At 46.0% G+C, this 20,686-nt stretch overlaps 2 protein-coding genes across 4 annotated transcripts in view; one reads left to right on the top strand and one right to left on the bottom strand.

The window, feature by feature from the left end:
* Positions 1-4,900: 4,900 nt before the first annotated feature.
* LOC149372439 (cytochrome P450 2A12-like) lies at positions 4,901-13,143 on the bottom strand. 2 transcript variants are annotated; one of them, XM_089566933.1, is made up of 9 exons: positions 13,050-13,143; positions 11,977-12,206; positions 10,954-11,078; positions 10,728-10,834; positions 8,471-8,772; positions 7,578-7,690; positions 6,765-7,023; positions 5,815-6,005; positions 4,901-5,228 (listed from the first exon to the last, which is right to left on the bottom strand). In XM_089566933.1, exons 2-9 carry the CDS (start codon positions 12,204-12,206, stop codon positions 5,050-5,052), a joined length of 1,506 nt encoding a protein of 501 aa, XP_089423059.1. In that variant the 5' UTR covers positions 13,050-13,143; the 3' UTR covers positions 4,901-5,049. The 2 variants fall into 2 exon arrangements, with proteins under 2 accessions (XP_089423059.1, XP_089423060.1); XM_089566934.1 differs by having other exon boundaries at positions 11,977-12,224; positions 13,050-13,123.
* A 153-nt stretch (positions 13,144-13,296) lies between these two features.
* LOC149372437 (uncharacterized) overlaps positions 13,297-20,686 on the top strand; it is a 77,945-nt gene continuing 70,555 nt past the window's right edge. The window contains exon 1 of one of the 2 annotated variants that reach the window (XM_089566929.1): positions 13,297-13,467. The gene's annotated coding sequence lies outside the window, so the exon portion shown is untranslated. Of the gene's footprint in view, positions 13,472-20,686 lie in introns of both variants that reach the window. The other variant, XM_089566928.1, reaches the window with a different exon arrangement.

Here is a 20,686-nt window from a genome sequence, read left to right as displayed (position 1 = left end):
GAGGGCTGAGGTTCTACCGACGCTACAAAGGCTTGGCTAGAGACGCGTCTAAGAGGATACTCTTTCTTTCTTGCACTTTGGTCGCAGTCCTAACGGAATCGCATACACGTGCAGAACCTCCATACTGATAACACTTGCTGGAGCAAATAAAAAAAAATCTGTTTTTATTTTCCTTCATTACAGGTGCCAATACCAACTGGATGGTGTTCGAGAAATAATTTATGCTTATGATGTAGTTTAAACAAGCAGGTTCTCTTTTTTTTTTTTTTTACAGCAAGCGCACCAATTCGGAATGCTTATTCACTTAGAGAAACGGCATTTGTAGTGGTTCTGCTGTTTTTGCGTGCACCTAAAACACTGCCTGAGCTGGCCCTGACATTTATCTTTCTTTTTCCTTCCTCTACATTATAGCAGCCACTCATTAGCGGGGATGCTTGAGGTGGAGAGCCTGACCTCAGATAACGGGGGGCAAGAGTGCGCTCTAAAAGGAAGCACTCCGATTAAGACAAAGAGGGTCTGCTCTGCTTTAAGCATTACTGTAAGAGGGCAGCCTTGTGGGCTAGTCGTAAGGATGTACCACGCTCTGCAGATTTTCCGCAGAGGTGTGCTGCTCCCAAAAAAAGTCCGCATACTTGTGCGCATTTTTTCCGCATACCTTGGTAGTGAAAACTGGCATATCGCAGGCTAAAAACGAAGTGATAGCCGCAAGTAGAATGAAGACTGCGAAATGTATTTACTAAAAGACGCAGAAACGACAGGGCAGGGTTAGTTGGAGAGATATGGGAGAAGCCTTTGCCCTGCAGTGGGAGTAGTCAGGATGATAATGATTATGATGATGGAGAAACGACGGCTTGCTGCTATACAATGCAGAATGTAGTAAAAGGGCGACGCTGAGCAGTGGGTGGAGATAACTTGTACAACCATACCTTCAAAGGAGCAAGAGGAGAAGGTCAGGAACCCAATGAGAATTAGAGAGTAGGAGACATCATGTCGGGTGTGAGTCTTTTATTTTTAAAGCTTAACCACTTCCTCTCACTCTGTGTGAACACATCGCCAGAAAAAGGAGAAGGAAAGTGAAAGGGGGAGAAGAACAAGAGAGGCCGTAGAGACAGAACATCTTGGTATGCCCAAACCCCATGCGAATGAGTTCGTTTGCTGCTTCGTGCCACACACCCGACCTGCTCACAGCCGGGAGCCGAGGCCCGTGCTAAGTAAAAACTAACCAAGGCCAAGTTTCCTGCTAAATAAAGAACAAAATATCCAGCAACAACATGTTTTGTCCGGCTACTTCATCAGGCACATGGTCCCATTGGAACCAGCTTCCTGAAGTGGATATACTTTTTTTCCTCTCCACATTTTGTTAGGTATCATTCATAACGAAAAAGGCACGAGGCCGCAGGTCTTGTCATTCACCCTGATATGTACTTGTCTTTAGTTGAGGAGGAAACTAATGTTGCCACAGGGGGGTGGGCTTTAGTGGAAATAAAGTCGAGCAGGAAAAAGTTTCGTATGCCTCTATAAAGTTCTTTCTATCAGTCTAGTATCCAAACTGAACGTGCTGATAGAGTAAACAGCAGATGGCATCCCGCGGGCCGTTTATTATTAAGCATAAGGGGAAATTTTCTATTTTTAGCCATAGAAACACCTGACGGGGCCTCGGTCCCCCGCATACATACGTAGCACGAAAGATGAAGTAAGCGGCACTACACTTGAGAAGCCAAATATATGCACATCGGAAAAAATAAATGAGCAAGCGCAATAACTTGCCAAGTACAAAAGTAATGACATTTATATTTACAAAAGATATAATTGTTACTGCAACAAAGATTCTTCATCAGGCATGGTAAAAATAGATCGGTAAAATAAACCTTTGGGATGGATTGACTTTTCTTTTTATTCTAACTTTCTTTTCCCCACTTAACACGGGTGCTCCTTGCTTGCTGGCAATGCATTTGGAGCGTTCTACATTTTACTAAGCATCGACCACACTGAGAAAGGCACGAGGCCGCAAGTACTTGTCGTTAGTTCAGGAAAAAAACTGATGTAACTATAGGATAGGTTTGAGTTCAGCGGAAAAAAAGTTTTGTATTTCTCTATCAATACCTTTTTATTAGTCTAGTGTCCAAACTGTACGTACTTATAGATGGAATTTCGAGGGCAGTTTTACACAGAACAGGGGACGCTTCCATTTTTTTTTTAACTTTCCCTATCATCCACTTAGCCAATTTTGTGTTGTTAAATATTTTGCGCCGGCAGGTCCTGTCTGAGCATCTAGCATTATTACACTTAATTGACTCCTTCAAAGTGCCAGCGACTTATCGTTAGCAGATCGTCTCCAGGACCTACCGTTCAGAAACTGTCCTAGGAAATTGCAAGTTTTCCATGAAGGTTAGTCATGAAGCTTTCAGCTTCCTTTTTCTTGATATGACTGGGTCCCCAACTTGCACACCATGAAATCTTATTTCCTGTCTCCTCTTTCAAGGCTTTCTCGGCGCTATAAAGTTTCAGCGAACTTTTTTTTTCTTGAGGGGGGGACTGACATACCAGCTTGACAAGAACAGCTTCGCTACTGTGAACGAGGACCAGCGTGATGAAAGCACCCACAAATATCATCCGGCACTGTACCAAGACCTATTTGTATTTTCTCTCCAATGTATTTGACAGCTACTACTCGGGGAAATGCAGCTGTCAGTTTCCAGTGAACTCGTCACTGTTTAAACAGTCCACTGGCTCAGTCGACCTGGTCTAAACAAGTGCTTGAACTTAGTTCGTTGTGTGGTGACGCCAGAGCATTGCCACATCGCTTGAAAGTAAAGCAGTTTTTCCAACTTTGGTTCTCGTAAAAATGTCGCCTTTTCTCGAGAACCGAGCGAAGGCATGTTTAGGTTTGCTAGCCGCCGCAGACAAGCCCACGCCACGTGCCCATGGTGTTATTAGACGCGCTCAAATATTGTCACTTACGGGCATTACACGACGCCGGATGTGACATGCGACCTCGGTGCTATGTTGTACAGTGATTGACAGAAGTTTCAGGAATATTGGTTTGTGAAAAAAAAAATAGTGTCTGCGCCGTGAGGCGAACCAGTTCAATAAAGAGCATGAAACACGAGGGAACATGCATGCTCCGTTCAGTGGAACGAATACTATAGCTCACTGTAGCGAGACAACAGACAAGTCAATTTTATATTGTCAAGTCAATTTTATGCCGAAAATCTTATCCAAGTTCAAAATAAAATAATCCATGGTCAGTTAAGCTCACAGAGCTAGCGATTATGAGGTTACATGCAAGGCATCGCGGAAAATAGAGTATTCAACGATGACTGCAGCGCTGGGTGGTAACAACAGGCATGTGTACGCATCTTTGGACATGATCTCTCTGGTCGCAATGCACACGATCTAACCGGTATTTGTGACTGCCCCGCCGTCTCACCCATGCCATCGTACAGTCTTCCCTTGAGAACTCGCTCTGTATAACCAAAATGATCTCCGATGAAGCCCAGTCGTCTTTCACACACCACCAGCCGAAACGGAAGGCTTCGCAGGCCACCGTCCGCTGTCCCCGTGCTTGCGTGTCAAGGCGAATTTAAGAACGAAGTCTAAACGGAGACCATCAGCCTCGTCTAAACATTAAACACTGTGTGACAGCTACAAAACTTGCCAAATGCTAGTTCTGCCCTTATTTGCAGCAACGCCGGCCTCGGTAACAGCGAGAGCAATGCGAACACGCACGCTGCTCTCTCTGGCCCACCGCCGTCACGGCCGCCTTGATAGGGCGCACCCGACCCAAGTGGCAGTGGTTGGCCGATCCAACTACTTAATATTGCAACTCAATGCCGTTGCAAACGTCAACGCTGTTGGTGGTCTTGGTGCAAAGGGACTTCATCATGCCTGCTTATATTGTTCCTGATATTCATATTCCATTGTCACTTTTGTGCCTGGAACTCATATACGTTCGATCTCTTTTCCTTTCATTGTGCTTACTTTTATACGTACTTCATGCATTGTGCCGTTGACGTTTCGGATACGCGCGTCTGATTTTGACGGTGTGGATACACGCAGCGTAGGTTTTTCGGGACCGGCTAAAAAATGTAAACACACAACCCAGGCCGCTGCAAGACGAATGCAGCGCTCTAGTAAATGTAATTACCGTAATGGCTGTCGGAATGCTCGCCGCTCTCATTCCATACACCGCGCGCTTCCCTTCGCTGACAGGACTCACTCAGCAATGGACTGCGTTACACAATCATGAACGGGAAGCGCACAAGGACAAGGCTGTGCCCGCCCTTGCGCTCTTCATCTCCATGTTTGTGTCACGCTGTCCCTGCTTAGCGATGTTCAACCGACTTGCCCAGCAACGTGATCAGCTGACAGCAATATATAACCGTAACTTCCAGAAGTAGTAACGTGTTTAGGGCTGCTTCAGGGGCAACTTTTTTGAGAACTCAAGGCTAAGTCCTAAATCAGCAGCCGCGAAATAAAACATTGAAATGATTAAGTGCCAGCAGTACTGCAACATGCAAGCTCAGGACATTTCTTGCCGTTAGAGTTTACCTGTGAAGCTTCACGTGTCTCGCAGCTAAGTACAGTTAATGAACTAGCTGCAGCGAGCACTTCTTCCTAGGCTACAACGTGATTGTGACCCATGTCCGGGACATTTATACGTGCTTCTGCCAGCCGCACAAATTTCCAAAAGCATGTTTATGGTAATAGCTTTATGAAAAGCTCACTCAGTGGTGCAGTTGTGCACGACAATGTGGTGTTTGTACGAATTTTTTAAATAGCATCTTAGCCTATTTCAAGCTGCGCGCGATTTTCTTCACTCCTGTTTGTGTTGGACATGAAAAATTTTTCGCCGACATACTCGTGATTTTCTTTTGTTAGACAGCCACTGTCTGTCTTCCCGTAGGACATTTTGTTTGAAGTAGTTTATTCATTTATTCAGTCTAAATAAGCGCTGGATTTGTGATGAAACTTCATTGAATTCTGAACCAACCAGCGACTTCGCAGTCTGTACCATTTTGTAGCTTTCGTCAATAGCATCATTTTCAGTCACCGTTGTACGAAGCGCAGTCGTTGCGTATCATTGGCCACTGAAATGAAAGCATGTTGCGCGTCGAGGGAGACAGTTTTCCCTTCTTCCGGAAGCACTCTGAACTTCTGCAGCAGAGTGGTCACGTAGAGGAACAACTCCATTAATCCCAGACTTTCACCTGGACACGCGCGCCTTCCTGAAATGCAAGGCAAAAAAATAACAGTAGGCCAGTGCTTGGAACTCTGTTTCTTAAAAGGCTCACATAGGTTTCGACTATAGATGAATGTGCCGGAAAGTGATTCAATACTGCATTAATCAACAATCGCAAATGAAAGCGAACAATCTCGTGAGTGAAGTGACAGTGTTTTTAGCAAAGCTCCCTGGCTTTTTTCTTCGCACTTTAGGCAAAAAGCGAGATGAATTCGCATCCCGCCCACCCCCCTTCCTCTCTAATTCAAGAGTCCGCGCCCCTCAGAGGGCCAGCTCGGTGACGACCGTGACGGGGTCCTTGGATCGGGTCTCTTTAAAAATGCGATGGTAGTTCAGCTCCTGCCCACATGACTCAGGGTCACGTGACGAGAGAAGGATGACACCTCTGACTTTTCAGCTAAGCTGGTAACGGGCTCTATAAATCCTTAGAAAGCAACGGTTAGAAGTCCGGCAATATTCTGCTCAACTAGCGGCCTGATTTTCTTTTCTGGTGCAATTATGACTGTATTTGAGCAAAGATAGCCCTGACCGACATGAGATACAGTAATGTGAGCCGTGTAATCACCACTTACCCACGCTGAAAGGGAGGAACGCCAAGGGCTTCTCAGCCAGCTCTTTTCCATTGCGGTCTAGGAATCGCGTCGGGTCGTACTCGGACGGGTTCTTCCAGTGGGCAGGATCGTTGTGGAGGCTCCAGAGGTTAGCTATCACGAAGCTGCCGGCAGGAACATCATAGCCGCCGATGACAGTGTCGCTTCCTGCGCTGAGGTTTGGAGGAAGAAACCTGTTACAGGAGGACAAACTTCATAACCATAAATTTGCAAGTTTGATACCTAATGGTTCGGGGAATGATTGGGCACTAAGTATCAAGTTGTGTAGCAGGGAATATATGCTGCAGTTTTACAATGTCATAAAATATTCGAAACCTCCATAAACATCAAGAAAATGCAACCGACGAAGTTAGTACCGGCTAGTATATAGCGGTCTTAAATGCCGAAAAATTGTGTAATTAAGAACATAACAGAAACGACACCTGGGCTGCCTTCAGTGATTATTTCGAAGCACAACAACAATTCCCTTTATCTGGATATAGTACAGCATCTTGTATGGCTGGTATAGTTTTGTTTCACTGCGCATTTTTTTGCTTGTTTGCGTTATTCGATAGCTGATAAATAGCGCACGCATTTCTTGTGTTCTCTTTGGCCAATTTTATTCTTGAGCCCTTGAGAACATAGACCAGCGACCATATCAAGAACTTTCTCTGCAGTATGTGCCGGGAATCCCAGCAACACTTCGATAAGACTCCTAATACGCATGATAAAAGGGGCTTTGTTGGAATAATGAATGCTTATCAACAGCATTCACGCATCCTGTCGGGGACCTCTCATCCTTACCGTGACCATTTCTAACCCCACCACTCCATTTCATGCTATTAGCTGACGGCTAGCGACAAGCCACGGTTTAGACAAAGGGCAATTCATCGCTCCTGCTTTTCTGATCACTCCTTCCAGGAGGCACTCACGCCCTTTGAATCCCCATGGGTGCTGTCGTCCTCCACCGGAGTGCCTCCAGTATGGAGGCCATGGTGAACGGCATGCGACGTCTGTCTTCCCAGCAAGGCGCTTTCTCGCGGCCCACCACGGCGTCGATTTCGCGCTGCACGCGCGCCTGGTGGCCGTCCGGGTCACTGGCAGCGATGTACAGGTTCCACAGGACTGCGCTCCGTACCGTGTTCGTGGCCGCACCGAATAGATTGATCGAGTTTCCTTCCAGGTATCGCACTGCAGTCAACAAGTTCGTGTTTTCTTAAAGGGCACCCCCTAGCAGGCTGACACCGAATTTTGTAGCATGTAACACAAATTCTTTTAACAGAGCATTAAATTTCACTTTTTCGCAGCCCCTATTCAAACTTCAGTCCTTGGTTGCAAATATCGGTTCATCAGCCACCCTATTCGGACTGCTAGCTGCAGTAGCGTAGCAGGCATTCGCTGTGCTGTGGCGGGGTGACATTTGATGTATCATAACTTTTTCTTATTTTTGATTTAATTTATTTGAGATACTTTTAAATTCATTTTTTAATTTACCTCTTCTTATAAGAAGCAGTATGCAGCAAGCGACGTTTCATATTAAAAACTCGGCCTTGCCTTCACACTGAGAAGCTGTGTCAGGGAGGTGGGAAAAAGGGACACCGTGGGAGCCATGTGAACATCATCTGTGCTGCAACGCATCTCGACTGCACCTATATTTGCTGCATCCAAAAACAAAATGACTATTCCAAGATTATTTGTTGACGCAGCGTAGCTGATTTAACATTTCCCGTTCCAAAACTGCTTACGGCTGTAGTGTGACTCGTTGGCGCCATTTTCCTGCATCTTCCTCAAGTAGCCGTCGATGAAGTCTCTTTCCAAGTACTCATCCATGTTTCCTTCCCGTTCTTTCACTTCACTCCTGAAAGAACAGACAGTCGTCACACACGCACAACGAATGCTACGCCCAGTGCTGTTAGTTAGCTGTCAGTCATGAAGCAAAAAGCATGCTGTTAATGGCAAAACTTTTAGCTCAATTCATGCTGCCTCACCACCCCAGTACCAGCAGTGGCGAAACATGCATATATCATATGACGATTGGGCCAACCGGCTCCGCTTAAAAGCTTGCTTGTGTTCAAAAGCTGAATTAATTTATTTTAAACAATTTTCCTAAAAAATGGTTTGATTCCTGGTTACGAGGCTGTGATTTTAAACACACTTTCCTCAATTGTAATAGAGCTGCAAGACCTTGTTTCGTTTTTTGTTAATGAATGTCTGAGATCGATTATTTCTGCATCTAGAAAACCACGGCATAGTCGACACGTCCACGTTCATTTATGACAGAGTTCCAGTATAACGGCCGTGTACAAGCGTATACGTGCAGAGGACCAGCCGATGACAACTGTGCATTTGCAGCTATGATAAATGTAGGCATTATAGTAGAAAGCTTCAATATTCAGCTTGATGTATCCCGCGAGAACCGAACACAAAGTCTTGAGCAAAAGTTGCTTACGTTTTTTTTTTTTTTTTTTGGGGGGGGGGGGAGGGGGGGACAAATTTCTGATCCAAGACAAGCATTTGAGAACAAGCCCTTATAATATTCGCTCCAAATGCTTAAGTGTAAGGAGTTGGTGTTGGAATTGTGAACAGCACAACATGTCTAAATTAACATGTGCCCGCATTGTTAGCTAGCGGTGCTGACCTTATAACCTGCGCTAAATTCTTCAAAACGTATTTCATAATCCAGGGCTTCGTGTTCGGTACGTAGCAGCAAACAGCACGAAGGGCTGGAAGAAAGTCCATCATTGAGAGTATGCTCCCGTTCAGCAGTAACTTGCTCAGCAGGCCCTCGATGAAGCGACCTTTCGGATCATCGAGGTCGTATCGATGGCCGAACACCAACGCTGCAATGTTGTTAGCAACGCTAGCAGCAAGCTGTCGCGCCACAAGCGTGGGCCGCCCTTTCTTGGATGCAAGAAGATCCACAAAGCATTGCACTTCTTCCTGCGAAATTTCAGAGCAAGAAAAGAATAGCCGAATTTCAGAACAAAACGAAAGCATTTTCTCGCCAGCCATAATCTTGGTTGCGCAGATTTCTTGCCATTCCAGAGAGCATCAGCTAGGAAAATAATTGTGACTGATTACCACTATACTGTAAAACCTAAAACATCGTTACGGGGTTCACAAGTGTCTGTAACTTGCATCCTTGCACCTGCCCCAAGGATTTTTCGCGCTTGACATACATCCGTCACGCAGGGGTTTCGCGAAATGATAAGTTCGAAAATGAGACGACATAACTTCGAGGTGTTTAGCGTTGCTTGCAAACCTACACCCATGTGGAAAAAATACACGCAGTTTGTTCTTAACTTTGTAAAACTTTCAGTTCCTTTTTTTCATCATCATCATCATCATCAGCCTGACTACGCCACTGCAGGGCAAAGGCCTCTCCCATGTCTCTCCAATTAACCCTGTCCTTCGTCATTTGCGGCCACCTTATTCCCGTAAATTTCTTAATCTCATCCGCCCACCTAACTTTCTGCCGCCCCCTGCTACGCTTGCCTGCTCTTGGAATCCATTCCGTTACCCTTAAGGACCAGTGGTTATCTTGCCTTCGCATTACATGCCCTGCCCAAGCCCACTTCTTCCTCTTGATTTCGACTAGGATATCATTAACGCGCGTTTGTTCTCTCACCCATCCCACCCGCTTCCGATCTCTTCATGTTACACCTATCATTGCTGACTCTGATATCTGCACAATGTAATGTATGTGTATTGCCAACTCTTCATAACAGTAGACAGGTTGCGTGCACTTACAAAAAACATGCATAAAAATGCAAACCCCACCAGTTAAGAAATGATGAAAACAGTCATTAAAGAAGAGCACCAGAAACTGAGGTAGAGAAATTCCTTACTGCCATCCAGTAAACACAGCGTACAACAACTTCGAAGAACAACCTCTGCCCACCTGCTTTTCTTGATCTGTTATGGTGCTGTAAGTATAATATTCCGTTGCATATATAGCTACTGCCTGATTTTTCCAAAGCAAACAAAATTAAAAATCCTTGATAGCAAAGTCATAAGCCGGCATGAAGAATGCTAGCCGTGTGACGCTGTAAACTTGTATACCTAAAACCAAACCCACTTTCAACCTCAGGGCAAAACGCACTGTTATAGCATACGGCAGGGTTTGGCTCAGCTTTGCATATAGCCGTCGGAGAAAACAGGTTTCCACGAAATGTTTACAGAGCCATTTATAAATGCACTGATCGAATTAGCGCTACCCTTTGCTTGCTTTGTCAGATAACAATCCTGCTGCTAGGGACAGTTGATGTTTCGTGATTTACCTTAAAGCTCTGTAAGGAGTGAGAACAGGACAAGACAATTACAAAGCAGATTAAGGGTAGCTGTTAGGACACGTGACATCCTTGCGCAGATTTCAAATTATCACAAGGTTAGAAGTCTCAGTGGTGTCCACTCTGTGAAACAGTCATCACGTGCCAAGATGACGTCTTGCACTAAGCGCAGTACCAGCGGGGACGCGTGCTGTGTGCACGTGCTTTGTTTTTTGCTACACCATGGACCCGATCACATGGTGTGTGTTGTAGCCGTCTGTACTCCCTTAGACCATGCATGGCCTCTAGCGACAATTTTTTTTCTTTTTTACTGCTCATGCTAAGTTTCTATTTTCTCCATATTTTCGCTTTTTCGCTAATCTCATAGTATACCTTCTCTCCCTGAACCCTTCCCTTAAGGCGTGGGTGGGGTGTCCGCTTTGCCGCGTTATTCGAATCGAACTTTTTCCTTTTCCTCCTCATCTTTCAACTCTCCTCTTCTCGATGTGCAGAGATTCTACCATCTGGGCGTTTTCAACATGCGTCATATAAACTACAAGCAAGGCACATGTTACTTTGGACGACATGCGACCCACTTAAAAATAGCAACGGCATCCAGCCTCTTACTTGGATGTGCTCTTCCATAGACTTCTTGGCAAAGCCCAGGTTTCTTAAGACATGAAAGCAGTATCGCCGGTTCTCCTGCCACGGTTCACCGTTTAGGGATGCAATCCCTGTTTGAAAGAAGAGTTGAAGAGACTGGAATGAAGTCGGCTGCAGTAAGCTTGCACAAGAACAGAAAGGAACGAAACAAACTCGAGTAATAACAACAAATATTTACTGATTTCCGAACCTTTAAATCCAAAATAACTGAAGACGAAGTCCTCAGGTCTATAAAGCACGTTGGGGTTAGAGAGGCCCTCCCTGATAGAGGCGAGGTCGTTCAGGACCACCACATCTCTGGAGCCGAGCCGAAGCCTGCGAATACCATTACGGCTTGTGAAGTTGTTAGTTTTATACAAGAAAATTGTCACCTCTGTTCGGTACGAGTACTTATTGTGCTGTTTTCTTATGCATCTATATTCACCAAGATAACCGCCTACATAATTTTAATTCACAGCTCATAACCTTTCGAGTGTTGACCGTTGCGAAATTTGGCGATTGACCACACATATGTCCCCGGTGATGCATTCATATACATGGAATTTGTCCACAGTGCTAATTCAAGCACTATCGCTAATTTTGCGGCTCTTGTTTGCCCACAGCTGCACAGGACTTTATCCGGAAAGAGTTCACTGCGTGCCTGGAAGGTCGCCCAGGCATCCCAGTGTAGCTTTATGCTGTGTGAAAAAATGATGCAGCTGCCTAAATGAAAGGCAGGTTTCCATAGGAACACATGCACCAAAAACTCTACAAAAGGAGGGCAGACATGCTGTACGTGACACCTTCTACATTTGGCGTACCCTTTAGTACTGCGGTCTGCATGACCGCCTCCAATTCGCCCTTTTCAACTTTCCTTAATAAAAGAGACGTCATAATGACAGACATGTTCAGACTAACTTACGCCACGTTTACACATACTAGTGACGTCTCAATCAATTCGCGCTATCTTCTTGCTTTGAGCGCAGTGCAACTCATGCTTTATTTATCACTCCATCTTTAGTTGCAATGAGAAACATCCAGAGAAAGCGTGCAGCAGTACTAAGAAGAGTATGAGCTTGGTAAGGTGTGTTGAAATCTCTGTGCACGCGCATCATCCGTTCATAGCGGCCACATAGCGGCACAGAGAAGAAGTGAATGTAACAATTGCTTCAACATTTCCATTTTTTTTTTCTTTTTAACGAGCGGTGAATTAACGGTTTGGAGGGGCACATACCTTACGATAGGGCCGTACTTCTGGCTCAGTTCCTTGAAGGAAAGATGAAATGGCTTGCGTATGAATGGTAGGTATCCAAATAGTGGAACTCCCTTCGGGCCGGGTGGCAGTCGTTTCACTTTCATGGTCGACCGCCAAGAAGGGAGCCCCGTGATCGCCAGCAGCCCACCGAGGACAATGCTAAAGCATGCTGCAGCAACCAACCAGCTGATTTCCCATGCGAGCATCATCTGGAAGCAAAAGGTCCACTGTTGACCGAAATTAACAAATCAGGGATCAAAATATATTCCGGCACATAGTCGATGGATCGCACCAGAAGCAAGAGAGCTTTACGAAAATTCAGAAGCATAGCTCTTACCAGCAGATATCTTTTTAGAACAAGTTTGTTCATTGTGCACTGCGTAGTTTCTCAGAGCTAATCTGGCCTTGCGCCCGATACCGACAACAGCACTCCGGGTGGAATGGTGGCTTGGGAAGTTCTGACAATAAGATAGAAGAATTGATGCGCACATTGCTCGTCTCTCTGTGAAGCACTAACTACCTATGAGCGACTAATTTTTCCGCTCTAAATATTTGCAATATTTCGTCATATCGCGATGCACTGTTAGATAGTCAGAAACAAAAAAAAACTCATGTCAGTGCAAGCCAATGGCACTTTTTTGTGTAAGTTCATTTTCATTTTCCGTTTCTAGGTAGCACCTCAAAATAAATAAAATACTTTGTCTAACGTCCTGTCGCCGCATATCTTTGGGATGCTTGGAAACATTCGTCTACGTATCAAAGAAATTTAACTGAAGTTTTATTTGTAACCTTAAGAAGTATTTCTAAAAATTAAAAGTTCCGCAAGCACCTTTCTGGAAGGTTTTAAATATACAATATACCAAGATCACTAGCTCACTGAATGTGACAAACTCAGACCTTAAACATTAATAGGCTAAGCTCTTCCCAGTAACTAATTCGTTAAGAAATGGAGCGAGGAGCGATTTTCAGAACGAGGCCATTGCGTCAGAATGAAATACTCATCTTGAGAAGAGAACTTCACCGAATTTAAAGCGAGGAAGTAATAAACGTACCTTTCGCGGATCTTCGGAGTGGATATTCCGGCTGCTACTCTGTACAATGTACGTCGGCCAAACGACGTGTAAAGCTCAGCACGCGCCATAAACCGTTTATTTGCAAGTGTTATCGCTGCTTTATCTCAGGATACGCCTTCGGCATGCAAGCGCTCCAGCTGATATCTGCGTATTGTTATGGCTGATGTGCCTATCTCGAGCCACAAGATAAAAAAAGTTCCAAGGCACACTCCTCCAGTAGCTGGTATCCAGGCCTTGCTTTCAAGTGGTAGCTCACCGTCACCCATTCGCTCGGGAGATCGCAACTGATTCTGCTGCAGCAGTCGAGTTTATTTTACGCGTGGTATATGGTTCACTGCCAATCTGGGAGCGATATTTTTTCCACCCTTCTGCGGAAAAGAATGTAGGTGGACAAAAAGTAGGTAAGGTTTTGATATCTGACTTTCGCGAGTTGCAGTTTTGGCTTAAACGCATCCATTGTTCCAACAAATAAGGAGCACGGTTTTGGCTTGAGAGCCGAAAACACTCATGACCTTTGCTATGCCGGACCTTGAGAAGACACTCCTGTGGTCCAACGCCACTTAAAAGGGGGTATCATGAGTCTCCTGTGAAATGAACGAGTGAAATGAAGCAATCTTGTCACTTCCATCGTTCAAGCTACTTGTGCATTCCTACCCGTCAGAGCCCCTTATTTTCTGAAATTCGTATATCTTCTCACTTGGCTCTTCAAACAAAATGAAATCGAATCTAGCAAATGTATTAAATTTGCTACCTTGAAGGGGAAAAAAAGATAGCCCTATTTGTTGCAAAGGGGAAATAATTTGCCTGCGTGTTTAAAAGACTGGAAGGGACACTAAAGCTCCGCCTTAATGGCATGACGCGAAAGCGTAATGGGTTAACTCCCATATATGCAGAAGGTCATTTTCTACTTTAGATTCATAGATCCCTGGGAGTCCTCATACCGCTCCTGGCGCAGTGGTGAAGTGGTTAAGCGACGGGCCACTTCCCTGTGATGCCAGATGCTCCCAGCGGTGGGCCTTGTGCGGCTCAGGTTGCTCTTGCCGAGCCACCAATCATTAATTTAACAACATCCGCCCCGGTGGGCAGTTTGCTCACTATCCGGTGTCCAGTTTGTGATGACGCCACGTGGTCACGTGACCTAGGTGGCCCACCTGCCTCCTAGGTTGCTCTCTGGGCACCACCTGCCAAAGTCATCTTCCTAATTTTTGGCTCACAATGCCGACGCCGGACAATGCATCAATGTGGTTAAGCTAGTACAAGGAGTTTGGAGAGAACAAAGATTGATTTAGCACTATATTATGAGATAGTGACATGAGTTTTAGGCAGACTTGATTCTGACGATATTTGCAAAACACTCTCCATACTAACGCACTGTTCCGAAAAAAAAATGGATTGTCTTCGTATTCGTCTGCACCTAATATCTCCACGTCAGGTTAACACCTCCGCGCAAGGAGGGAAGCGAGGTCGTTTGGTGCGTAGCATATTCAGTGTTATGTTACCTTGCATTCACGAAATTAACTGTCATCCATGCTGCTAATATTCTTCTCTCAATTTTCGCCTCTCAAAAGCAATTGACACGGACGTTAGAGAGCACTTAGCCGGATGGCATCATTACAAGACTGGCGATGTCATACATACACCTGTTTCGATCACGCAACTTACGGTAACAACTTACGGAGATGTATGTACAATCACTGGAAGGCTGTATTTAGCTTATCGAGGGCAGCTGCCTTTAACAAAGCCCCTAATGCCATCGTCGATGTGTTTGAAGCGCCACGCTGGGTTGAACCCGAAGCGCCGAAGACCGACGGAGGATGTGATGATCCCGTGTTATCGATGTACTCGAGTGAGACAACTACTGGCTTCATTTCATAACAAGACGATAGCGTGAATGCCTGCTTGCCTTTCTTTGGCAATAGTAAGACAGATGAATAGGAAGCAATTGAAGCCGTGAAATAAACAACAGGCACCAGGAATGTGTGTCGTACAGGTGCTCGTACACACGGCTGGCTGTCAAATGACGCCCAGGTCACACAAAAGAGAGATGGGAGTCGAGCAATCGTGGCTTGTTTCGGCAGTGTGTTAAAGAGGCCTGTGGTTTTCGCAAGGCTGTCGGATGAGAAACCAGGGACTCCAAACGTCAGGCGTGTCAATTTTCTGAGGATTGTATTAAGAGCTCTTGTCTCGGTAGTGTTTAGGTGCATGTATGGGTACTGGTAGAGGATTCTGCAGTATAACAAAGCCTTTATTATGCGTTTCAGTTGGATCTCCTCAGCTTCCCTGATTTTTTTTTTGTTATTCTTTGCAGCATGTAGAGTAGTTGTGCTAAGTGGGTCATTATTTGGTTTGACCAGGCATCAGTGCTGTCGTCTTTTTTTATGTATAAACTGAGCACTCTGGGGCTCCCGTTCGCGGGCAAGGAAACGACGCTGCACCTTAAAGGGGCTGCGAAACATTGCTTGGGGGGATACCGGCTATACTTCAGGTGTGTTCTTTATGCCAGACAGATGCTGACTTAAAAAGAATTACAGGAATCGATGCACAGGAGCGGAAGTTATTCCGAGAAGAAATTTCAAAATACAAGCAAACAAAACGCTGCCCTCAACTCGATTTTGGCGGGGCTTCCCACCCCTATTTCGCTCTCCCAATGACGGCACCTGGCGCAACCAATCAAAACAGCCAGCCAGAGCACGTCGCGGAAGTTTGTACTCCATGGTTGCCTGCTCTCTGTAACTCGTTCTTGCTGAGACTGGCAGCGTCGTTTCCATGCCAGAGCGCCCCTGGTGGTGTATTTTGATTTTACTTGCTTTGCAGGGCTTTTATCTAAGACAAACAAGTTGTTTTTGTTGATCTAATATAAAATACAGACAGGTGACAAAATGTGTCTCTATTTATTCACACAATTTGCAGTATATTTACTGTTTGTCCGATCATCAAGCTCGCGCCAGGTGATGTCATATCCGCTGCTAAAAACCCGCCACTGTGTGGCGACACCATCAGAGCCATGAAGTTGTTTTTGGGAGGACATTAAAATATTAAAAAACGGAATATACGCGGTATTACCGACGCTAATAGCACCATTATAACTCACTGTATGCAATCAACAGGCAAAACAGTTAACTAAAATTGTGTTTCTGGGCTCCTTTAAGAAGGGTTCTCCGCTTTGCAGCAAGGTGACGATTCAGCTCATTCTCGAAGCCTGTTCTAGGCGTCTTTCAAATACGACGACGAAATTAGGTTGTTCTTTTGTTTTCTGGTAACATTGCGTTCCACAAAACTTTGACTGCGAGTGCACATAACGGTACTCATTTGTCCAAACATAACGAGTGATGCGAGTGACAGTCACGAGGGTGATTTACAATCAGCAAAAACAGAAAAGATAAATCATCATTAACTTGTCACCTTTGCTTCGCAACAAAGTTCCTAGGGAGGCATACAATTTTCTGTGAGATTGCCAGTCCACTCGCTTTGCACCTTTTCTTCTTCTCTGGAACCCTTTTAAGGTTTATAATGTGAATCTGGCGTCGATATTGCCCCCTCGGGCGAGAAGGGTACCCTTGTTGAAACGAGGACATGCACCTCAAGCCTAGCGCTCTGAGTTGGCCAATACGTCTCCCTGTGCTTGGTAGGTTATTGATGCAGTGAGTCGTTTGTCCAATATACACCTTACCGTGAGACAGCAATATCTGACGCCGAAAGCGCACTTTGCGTACCACTTTTCTTTCGCTGTGCATCCAGTAATTGCTTTCTCTCCGCAAACAAGTCGGCACACTCCTCAACTTGCAAGGGGCATAGAAGAATAGAGCAGTACCGTATCCGGCGGCCACATTGTTTCATGTTGTGTACAACATAACGCACGCAGGACATCCCTTCCGGCGTAACCTATTCCGTCCTGCGCACATTTCCACGCTTCATCTGCTGAAGCAAGGTCTCGGATAGAGACATCCGTGGCCGCAGCTGTGATCAATCGATCAGGAAACACTGCTGTAAGGGGCCTTGAGAGCTTGCTGCCGAGAGTCTTGTTCTTTAAATAGGAGCACAATTTCGTCGAAGCCGACGCCAGGCGAAAAGGTCTAACAGTTATCAGTGTTTTCACACTAAAGATAAGATTTTTCGTCGTTACCCTTGCAAAAATAATCTATAGACTGTCCACAGACTACCGTCTATAACGTCTATAGACTCTCTGTGAAAAAATCCTAGAGAACAGTCTATAGGCAGTACATATGCTATAGACAATTAAGCAAACAAGGGAAGGGGAATGAGGGGCTCGTTATAAACATGAAAGAAGCCAACAGCCACAGAAACCAAGGGGCACAGGGGATTTTTTAATTTATTTATTTACTTTGTGGTGTTGATCAATTTAGAATATTACTGAATATGTTATCGCTTAAAGCTAATTGATTAGAAAAGCAGAAGAAAAAACACCCACTGCCGCCGGTGGGATCCGAACCCACGACCGTGGGTTCGGATCCCACCGGCCTATTGTGCTTCAGGCAGTGTGGACTGTGCAATATTATTTGTATTTACTTTAACTGCCTGCTCTAATTTATGTCCACCACTGTGCTAGGTATACGAGGCTGCAAGAAACTGCGTATAACGGTGAGGTGGAGCGACTTGGTTCTGTGTCGACACCCGAGGACGACGGGGCTGCTGTAGCATTTAAGTAACTCCGAATGGTGCGGGAAGATGAAGAACAGAGCGAATTTTGGAGAGCGGTCACATTCAACTGTCCGACAGCGAGATGGGCTCGAATGTTATGTAAAATGAAGCGTCATACCCAACCTCAAGAATTCCCTGTATCAGATTGCACACTTCGTCGTCCTCGCGTGCACATTCTAACAAAGGTGCAGAATCCCTAGCACTCTAATCTGTGCGTCGGGCCTCTAATGCCATCTGATGCTGCTCACTGGCCTCCTCATTGCACTTCATTAGAGCTTTGACCTAAAAGACGAATTGCGCGAAAACGGTTTGAATAATTACGGGCGCGCTTGATTATCATTATGCGATGACAATGCGTTAAGCACTACTTCTCGCTTTAAATTGCTTATCTTATACTTCTTTTATCTTCGTACTTTCTTATATATAATATATGGTCACGGAACAAAGGAGCGAATCACCGTTCACAGTAGCATTGTAGCTTCCACATCGCTTGAATCCTCAACTTCCTTGTCTTAAGGCGCCACCTTGACACATCAAGTGGCATTAACCCCCTCCCCTATTTTCGAAATAAAAACTGGAAATCGTTACAGCACTGCGAGTTAACGGAAGGAGGGGGTAAAAGAACAGAACAAACGGAGGGGGGCAAACTTACACGAGGCCAAAGGGGCTCTGTGCTAAATATAAAGGAAGGAATGCGGAATTTCGACCACTCCAGGTTTTTTATGGTGCACTGACATCGCACAGCACACGGGTCTGTAGCATTTCGCCCCCATCGAAATGCAACCGCTGCGGCCAGAATCAAACCCGCGTTTTTCCGGTCAGCATCCGAGCGCCATAACAACTGAGCCACCACGGCGTTTTTTTTTTTTTTTTTTGCTAGGGTTTCATACGGAGTACGTGCACTACTTCAGGCTGGAGTCCACGGCGTGCACTCTGCACAGTAGCGTCGCACAAAACTTTACAAGTCACATCCATGATATCGGCGCACTTTGTAGGGCCCAAAGTAGCCGCATATGAGTATCTTCGACACGCCTGGCCAACGTACAGCGGTCCACGCCCCCACTTGGAAGTCGGGCTGGCACTCGGCGTGCCGATGACGTTGGCTGTAGCGGCGTTCATGCGTCCCCTGCTGCCGCCTGGTGGGCGCATGGTCAATTTGGCGGGCTTATAGCAGCACCACGGGACTCGCACAGCAGAGGTGGCAGCGGCCGCCGATGAAGACGACACCGAGGAGCATCCTCGTTAGCCCCCCTCCTCGCGCTGGAGCCTCTCGCTATTCTGTTCCGGCTGGCTCAAGGCAGCGCATCGAACCCTGGCACTACTGCCAATAAATCAGCCGATGTTTTCCTCGTCCCGGCCTCATATTGGCTGACGCGCCAGGCTTCCTAGGCGTGCCGGCCAATTTCCTCACCATGCGGCGTGACCGCCTGCTCGTCAGTTGCGTACGGGAGCAAAGCATACAACACTGTTTGCACGTCACGCCTATCAAAGAAGCGTAAACGGCGTCAAAAGAGTAGTTAGTTACCTTTGCGGCCATCTTGTGCGTGATTTTCATGTATGGGGAGTTCTCGAGATCTAAGTCATGCAGTGCCTCTATGTACATTGAGGGAATCTTTGCTATGGTTTCGTTGAGGCGTTCACTGCGCCCATTTGACTGCCGGTGGCAGGTAGCAGTCTTGCGATGGCTCCTGTAACTCAGCTGAAACACCTCATGCAGGAGCTGAGCTGTGAAAGCCGTACCTCGTTCGGTAGTTACTATAGGACGGGGCACTGTGTCGTAAAACAATGCGATGCATAAAGATCTGCGCGATTTCGACGATGTGCCACGCGGCAACACCTTGGTTTCCGCATATCATGTGTGAAGTGAGCCGCGTCTATAATCCACTTATTACCGGCTGATTACACAGGCAGATCCGAACAGCTTGGTGAAATTGTGTGCGAGACAGTGCAAAATGAACGTTATCCAACTTGCCCAACTTACGGGTTTGCTCAATGAGACAGTGCAATTCGTTGAGGCAAATCCACGAGCTGGGGAAGGTGACATGCGGCGTGCTGCCACTCACGGCGACCTCTGACTTAGCGGTGGATGGTAGCTGCAACTTCCGACCAATAATAGGCCCGGCACACTCGAGCGAGAGTGCGTGTAAATCTGAAGTGATCAGACCGGAGCTCGTCGTGAGAGGCAAAAAAGGATGTTGTTGAGGAGATATGACGGCGCGAGACAGAACGCGATTCGCATACGTGATGACCCGTTTCCCGCTTTCTTGGTGTTGGACGAGGATAGCACCAAGGCCGATGATGTTGGTGTCAGTGTGTATCTCGGTGCCATCAAAGTGAGCAAGAACAAGGGTTGTGTGCAGTGGTCGGAGCAGCTCTGTGGAATCCTCCTGTTGCTTGGTAGTTGACACGAACGGTGTATCGGCACGCCTCAAACGGGTCAGGGGTTCGGCGATCTTGGAGAAGTCGGCGATAGAGTGACGGTAGTAGCCGCATTGACCCAGGAATCGTTTCAGTCTTTTCTTTGTAGTAGGAACAGGAGATTCGGCCACGGCAGCAGGTTTGTCGGGATCGGGATCGGGTTTACAAAGCGCCACCACCAAAAATATGTCACGGAACAAAGGGACAAGGCACTGTTCACAAGTTGCGTTTAGCCCCCAGAGCACGGGAACCCTCAACTTCTTTGTCCTTAAGCATCATCTGGGGCACCAGGTAACATTGTTTTACTGGTAATCAATTTTACAAAAGTATTTTTTCTTTTGTACTCTTCCGGTGTCCGCCATCTTCTGGCATCTCCTTCCTCTTCCTTGCAAATGGCAAGGCAGATTTTCCTCTCTCTATAAAAAACTAAGCCTGACGTTACCTATTCTTCACAAAGGGGCTTATAATGCTGACACAGTATACAAACGCTTGGTTTATCCCTGTGGTCACGATTTTCATGTGTGACGTCCATAAGACGT

This window comes from Amblyomma mixtum, chromosome 1 (assembly GCF_055824585.1).
Source record: "Amblyomma mixtum isolate Tamu chromosome 1, ASM5582458v1, whole genome shotgun sequence".
Lineage (NCBI taxonomy): Eukaryota > Metazoa > Arthropoda > Arachnida > Ixodida > Ixodidae > Amblyomma > Amblyomma mixtum.
This window is presented reverse-complemented; position numbering and strand designations above follow the sequence as displayed.

Coding starts and splice junctions, on each gene's coding strand:
- LOC149372439 (XM_089566933.1), bottom strand. CDS start 12,206: ATGATGCTCGCATGGGAAATCAGCTGGTTGGTTGCTGCAGCATGCTTT. Junction 11,079..11,976: donor AAGTACGGCCCTATCGTAAG/GTATGTGCCCCT, acceptor TGGTATTCGCAG/GCTTCGGCTCGGCTCCAGAG. Junction 5,229..5,814: donor GTTCCTCCCTTTCAGCGTGG/GTAAGTGGTGAT, acceptor CTTGCATTTCAG/GAAGGCGCGCGTGTCCAGGT.